The sequence below is a fragment of the Rhododendron vialii genome, chromosome 3a, assembly GCF_030253575.1.
Source record: "Rhododendron vialii isolate Sample 1 chromosome 3a, ASM3025357v1".
Lineage (NCBI taxonomy): Eukaryota > Viridiplantae > Streptophyta > Magnoliopsida > Ericales > Ericaceae > Rhododendron > Rhododendron vialii.
The window spans coordinates 27,756,855-27,764,124 of NC_080559.1; the positions used below are offsets into that span (position 1 = coordinate 27,756,855).

At 39.4% G+C, this 7,270-nt stretch overlaps 1 protein-coding gene across 1 annotated transcript; it reads left to right on the top strand.

Moving 5' to 3' along the window:
* Positions 1-1,156: 1,156 nt before the first annotated feature.
* On the top strand, positions 1,157-4,889 carry LOC131318996 (large ribosomal subunit protein mL43-like). Its single transcript, XM_058349083.1, has 4 exons — positions 1,157-1,367; positions 1,780-1,859; positions 2,642-2,748; positions 4,084-4,889. Exons 2-4 carry the CDS (start codon positions 1,780-1,782, stop codon positions 4,260-4,262), a joined length of 366 nt encoding a protein of 121 aa, XP_058205066.1. The 5' UTR covers positions 1,157-1,367; the 3' UTR covers positions 4,263-4,889.
* The last annotated feature ends 2,381 nt before the right edge of the window (positions 4,890-7,270 follow it).

Here is a 7,270-nt window from a genome sequence, read left to right on the forward strand (position 1 = left end):
AAAGGTGTAATGATGATAACTTTTTAATAAGTTGGAATTACGAAATTAAACATTTAAAAAGGGACGGAGGGAGTAATAAAATTCAGTTTATTCTCTCTTTTTTTGCTATATTTTTAAAATTTTCAAAAGGTAAATAGAAAAAGTTAGAAAAAATCTCTCAAACTTTCTTTCATACTCTCTCACTAAAATCTTTATATTTAATGTTAAATCATAAATAAGGAAGAAAAAATAAAATAACAAAACTTTACCGAAGCTTATCTTCAATAATTGTGTCAAGTGAGTTGTAATTCAGTGTTGTACATTTTTTTTTTCAAATTTAATGCATTTTGAAATCACATCAAATGATTTCTGATCAATGTACTTGAGGTGATCAATATTTTGGACGAGCTATACAAAGTGAACGGTTTTTATCATTATTGCGGACATGAGAAGACCCAAAAATGGTCCAAAATTAGACCGGAGTGGTTGGAAACCACGCTGACAGGACCCTTTGCCTAGGGCTGTAAACGAACCGAATCGAGTCGAACCCTGTTAAGTTCGGCCCGGGTTTGTTAAGGTATGAGTTCTACTCAAGTTCGATTCGAGCCTGAACAACTTGGCTCGAGTTCGGCTCGTTAAAATTTTTCAAGGCTCGGGTTCGGCTCGGTTGTATTCGTTAAGATACTAGTCTGACTCGAGTTCGGCTCGGATTCGGCTTGGGTTCGATTCGAACTTGAACATCTTGGCTCGAGTTTGGCTCGTTAAACTCAAATGAATCGAGCCGAGCCGAATCTAAGCTCGAATTGAGCTCATCAAGACTCAGGTTTGATTCGGCTCAGCTCATTAAACTCAAGCGAACCCAAACCCTCTCGTTGATCGTATAGAATTTGGGAGAAAAATAAGTGTTGAATTATATATACAACCTTAAAATTTTTTATATTTACAAATAGATCACTATTGAATTATTAATTAAATTTAAGTATAGGTTCGCGAACCTAACTGAGCTGAATATCGTTAGGCTCAAGTTCGGCTCATTTACGGAACGAGCCTAGAATTGAGGTTCAGGTTCAGTTCATTTAGCAGACGAATCGAACTCGAACGAACTTTTATCGAACCGAGCCTTGAACAGATCGCGAATGACTCAGTTCATTTACGGCCCTACCCTTGCCCCCACACAATACTTCTTCGTTCCAAACGCCCCAAATCAAAACCCTCCGCCGCACACCGTCTCTCTCTCTCTCGTCCACTGTCTCTCTCCCCCTCTCCCTCTCCCTCTCTCTGGCACACCGTCCCGCGTCCACCGTCTCTCTCTGTTCAAAGTAGGAGAGGGGAAGGTCAAAGTGCAACATCGCTATTTGCCATCATTCATCCGCAGTTCGGTAGAATAGGTAATCATTCGAATAATACAGTAATTTTTTTCATTAAAGAGATTTGCTTCATTACACTTTGAATCTTAGCTTATTTCATAAATAATAAGATTCAAAACTTACAGTAAGCCGAACAAATCAAGATTCAAAAACTCACAGTCGGCCCACACTTTAAAAGTTGCAAGATTGTGAGTTTTGATTTGTTCCAGAAAGTATTTTGATTTGTTCGCCATTTGGAAGATAAGCCCCGAACTTCCATAAATAAGTAAGATTCAAAACATAATTCTAAATTTTGATCTGCCACTTGTGCATAATTTTCTAAAGTGTCCCATTGTAGCAAATTATGTAGAAGTGGCAGAATGGCTTGGGGTTATTTCCAATATACTTTTTGTTGAAACTCCTGTTTTAATCCCTTTTTGTGATATAAATATAGATGGCATTGAGAGGTGCTTGGCAACTTCAGAAGCTAATTGTGAGCTATTGTGATTGGGGAGGAAGTAGCAGGGGTATCAGGTAAGCTTTGTTACACTAAAGTAACTTCAATCGTATTGACAACAAAATTATGCAGTTTTTGTCTTTTGCTGCACAAACACCCTGTAAAACAAGTATAATTGCATCAATTTTTTTTTTTTTTTGATCGGCAAAAAGAAGATTTTATTAATCTTTGAAGAAGATTACAAAGATTAAAAGGATCACGGGCACACCGGCAAAAAGCCACCCGAGAATCACACCCAGAGGTAGGCAAGAAGCCAACCAAAAACACCACAAGAAACAAGAAGCACGATCGGAACAGCCCAACAGCCCAACACCAAAACAACCATAAACCAAGAAGAAAACAACTATAGTTGCACTACCCTTTTCAAACTTGGTTCGTATTCTTTTGTTTCCAAGGTAAGTTAGGAGAATGATAAATAATCATTCCTATAATGCTGCAATGGAGGAAAACTAAGGAACAATAAATAGCACACTGGACAAAGATAAAAGTATAAGCCTACCCAATGGGCTAGGCACACCCATAAAAATGAGGAATGGTAGTAGTCTAAGGGGGAAAAGCAAGGTTTTGAATCCCTTACCGTACCGGTATTGACCAAATCCGGTACCCTACACATTTAATTTCGTTCCGGCTCAAATACCGGTCGGTACTGGCCGTACGGGCAATACCGGACGGTACCGGACTACGTATTTGTTTATTTATTTATTTCATCTTTAACTTTGAAAGTTACTTTGGCTTGTTATTCACATTAAATCTGTGTTCTTGAAAAAAAATATGATGAAATCTGGTGCTCATGTTATAGGGCATTTATGGAATCCAACTTGCCGGCGTTTAAGGAGAACAATCCTCAGCTAGAAGTTGTCACTGAGCTCATCCGTGGTCAACATCCTCATTTGAAGGGCCTTTACAGTAAGAATTTTTCTCTCAAAAAACGGAATAATACATAAATGACTCAAATCAACTTCTTTTTTCTTCTTCTGCTCCTTTTCTTTATGTGAACAAGAAATTTGGCTTAGGGCGCAGTGAAGAAGCCAGTTACAGAATTGTCTAGTTGATTATGTCGGGCCATTCTAAGTTTAGGTTATCAGACTGTTCTATCTTACGTCTGTGGTACTGGTACCCAACTCTGGTGTCAGAATTGACAGAAAATATTGTTGAGACTTGAGGCCATGCTCTTCAAATTTGATTGAGCAGGTAAGACATGATTTTATGCTTGGTGTCTTCTGATGAAGAGACGGCTAATGATAATATTGGTATTCAGTTTGAAGCAAGGTTGAGTCAAATCCTAGCTAGGTTCTAATCTTTGCTTTCTAGTTTTCAAGCAGGCCTTACTTCTTATGTAACCTTTTGATCACTTCTTAACTGGATTAATTTGTTGAAGTCTGTGGGATTGTACAAACAAATCCGCAAGTTTGGCAGATGGCTGCTGACCCCTTTTAACTTGGATGGGTTTGGTTCAGTTGGATGTGAACTCTTGTCCAAATTTATGGGTTTGAATTTAGACAAAGCTCAACCTGGCATTAGCTGTTAATTTCACTCAAAAGCAAAATTGTGATCTGACGACTGAGAGCAGTTCAGGTTCTCGACATCTTGTTGTGAAATTGCCTTCCATGCATCTGGCCTACTTTATGATCAGTCAGTCACTTGATGTACCATACATAGCTGTAAATGATCAATAGGCATTTTGTTATGTTTGTATCCACTGAGACTGGATCAGCATAGAATCACATCTGATCCCTACCTTTATTTTTTTGGTAACTAAAAAGAATATTAGTACATGATCATGGAAGGCATACCTTTCAATGCTACAGGAGAAGCTCCAGCAAACAAATACATCTAGGAGGATACATCAGTTCCTACAGATTGAGAGATAAATAACTTCAAATGCACAGTTGTGAGGATTTGTTCCTCCTTTTTTTTTTTTGCTAACTGAGAGGATTTGTTCTAACATCATGTTGGAACTGCTGTAGTAGCAAACTTGAAGTTCCACAAGAGCCTCTGAAGGTCCTGTACATTCTTTCCTGCCATATATGTTCCTAACACCGTTATGAAATCTTTTTGGGAAATGACATCTGATTCTTTGCTTTCATAGCATTGTCTCTAGCGGAGTTTTGGAAAGGAATTTTCTGTAACTTTTGGAACACCACCCCCCCCCCCGCTCATGTATTTATGCTAAGTTGCTAACCACAAAGTTGAACAAATTTTCAGAAGATTGAACTACTTTTTTGTTCTCCCAATATGCAGAAAACAAGAACCAGCGGGTGGTATGTGTGAAGAATTTAACACAAGATGATGTACTGCTACATGCAACCAGGCTCAGGAACGCATTGGGCAGAAAAGTGGTGAAGCTAAAGACGAGACATGTCACAAAGCACCCTAGTGTGCAAGGTACTTGGACAACCGACTTGAAGTTTGAGGCTTAGAAAAATCTTCATTAGGAGCTTATTTCGTACTCTTTCAAAAGCATCTGTTGTTTACGCTCCTTTTGGTAATCCTCTACTAGTCTTTCAGTATATTTCTCGAAAAGTGAGATCAAACCATGAGTCTCCGAAGACTGGTACAAACTCTTTTGTAACATCTTTGTTTTCTGTTATTTGGTTTCTTCAAAAAAATTGGAATCTAGAAGACATCAGACTACTGCATTATTTCTCAAGTCCAGGTGGTATTTTAAGAAGCAAGAAAGAATCATGTCACTTGTTCATTTCCTCCCCTCCGCCATCTGACCACCACCTTAGGCTACCCCACCCTCCAGTTATCTGGTTACCTCCTCTGGCCTCTATTCCCCTAATGCCGCCCATCCTCCAGGCTCCAACCATCTTCCCTCCACCGGGGTTGTCTGAAAATATGTGATTGCACTAAACATGTTTTTGTTCTTAAACTTTTTACAGAACTCACTCACTATGCCATGTAGCTTGCTTGTCGAATTTGTAAGTGTTCACTGAGCTGAATGCAGAGTATATAATGCAATACTAAGTAAGCGTTGCGAAAATGGATTTATCTCACATGTTGTGTTGTACTCTGATAAAAAAGGAAAAGGAAAAGAAAAAAGAGAGAGTATGAGGGCTTCTTTACCCTCTGCAAGGAAGGAGTCACAGACCTTATATTCATTTCAGAACTATTCATACCATACGACCATCAGAATGATACACTTCTTTCAAAAATACATCCTTCCTTCTATATGCAGAAGATCAAACAACGTAGAGCTTAACATAAAAATTGAACTCAAATGCTTTTTTCATACATTTATTGTCATCCCCTACGAAAACTTTATAATGTTGGAGTGAAAGTTACAAAGAGTGGCAGCTGCCGAGAAATTTATTTCCATCACCTACGAAATGTTTACTATGTCGGAGTGAAAATTACAACTAGTCTAGTGGAAGCTGCCGAAAAATCAAAACCAAGCACATCAAGAAGGCCATAGAAAATAGGGTGAAACCTGAAGCAATACAAAGAAAGTTTTGTGGTGATGGATAACATCAAACCTTGTGATCCTCCACCCTCTGGCAGCATCCTTCTATACGCCTGGGTAGCCATTGCATCCTCCTTTCTTTCTCAGGCTTTCCCCCTATTGACCGGTTACAATTAGGGGTGCATCCCTTTCTTAGTCTACTCATTATCAAGTTGAGCGATACACTTGCCATATTAGTGATCGCTCTCTCAAATTACTAATCCTCAAAGTATGCTGGTGCAGGTAAGGGACAACAATGCTCAAATAGATTGAGGACTAAGAACATAAAAAAGAAAACTATGAGCGGCTAGGAAGAGAAAAAGGATTGGACCATCGTTGCAAAGACACCTTGTGATGTAGCGATGAGATGAAATCCACGTCGTTAGCAAACTGGCAATTTGACTTCTGCACTGTTTCCTTTTAGACAACCAAGATCAACAGAACAAAAATCTTTCTAATCATCAAAACTAAAATCAAAACAGTGAAGAAAATACCAGAATTCCAAATGAACAAACGATGCAAACATATGGACAAAATTTCTGAATGAACAAACAATGAAAATACATTGACCAAATTAATAGATGACGACATTGTATCAAGGCAACAATAGCAAAAAGATAGAATTGTCAACAAGCACAACAATGTGGAGCTTCAAACTGCATTTGCCATAATGAAGAAAAAAAAAGGACTCAAACTTGCTCACAAAGGCTAAATTTTGATCAATTACCTCGTTGTATTAGAAATAGTAAAATCCTAGAACCAAAATCAAAGCAAAAGAATGAAAACAAGTCGATTGTGTCAGTTTGGTGTCAAAAGGAGGCAACCCACTCTTAAGTCTTATCCTCGCAGTAAAGATACCGGTACAGAAAAATTGGGACCGAAATCCTACCGACGGCCGCCGGTGGGCCGTCTCCGGCCACCGGACGGCCGATCCGAGCCGTTCAAAAATTCTAAAAAAAAAAACCGAGGGGCCCAACGCGGGAATCAATGTCATCCGAGGTGTGTAGGGTGCTTGATCGGAGCACCCCTTTTCGTGTAGTACTCTTATCCTCGTAACCCCATATATATATATATCCTAAACTACGTCGCAAGTTCCAACTTTCCCTTGTACAACTTCAGTAGCTCGGGAGCTTCTTCCTTGTAACCAATGTTATTAATACCGTTCCGTACCGGCCGGTACCGTTTTTGACCAAATCCGGTACCCTACACCTCTAATTTCGTTCCGGCTCAAATACCGGCCGTACTGGTCGGTACCGGCCGGTACCGGACAGTACCGGACTATTTTTTTTCAAGTACCGGACAATACCGGACGGTACCGGGCAAATACCGGACAGTACCGGGCAAATACCGGACGGTACCGGACAAATACCGGATTTTTTATTATTTTTATTTTAAAAAAGTGTATATTATACTATAATTTTTTTTTTAAGTAGGAAAATAATACTAATAGCGATCAATCCGAAACGGTATCCGGTATTTGACCGGTACCGGTACGTACCGTACCAGTAGAAAAACCGGTACCCTGACCGGTACGGTATTCAGAACATTGCTTGTAACGAACAACAAACTTCTCTAGGAAATGCGTTTCTCTAGTTACCAGGGTCTTCCAACTAATATCCTTGGTCTTAATTATACCAATGAGAAAGCGGCATCCCTTATTGATTGATTCCACAGCTGGCTCTAGAGCTTCCGACCAAGAGCCCTTTCGACAACAAAACTTGAAAAATGGCAAACCTCGGAACAATCCTCTTTTCCAAACTCAGTGAAAAGAGTATTGGCCATCTTGCAACCAACGAAGACTCTCACCCGAGTTGATTGATAGCAAAATCCATCACCCGATTGATCTTATCTTTCGATGCTTTCATACACTCTGGATGCTGCTTAAAAGCTACAAGATTCTCATCCTTAGTCCGATCCCATATCCTATAAACCTCAACCTCTGTCTCCCACGTAGATTTACTCAGTCCCCTCAACACATGAACT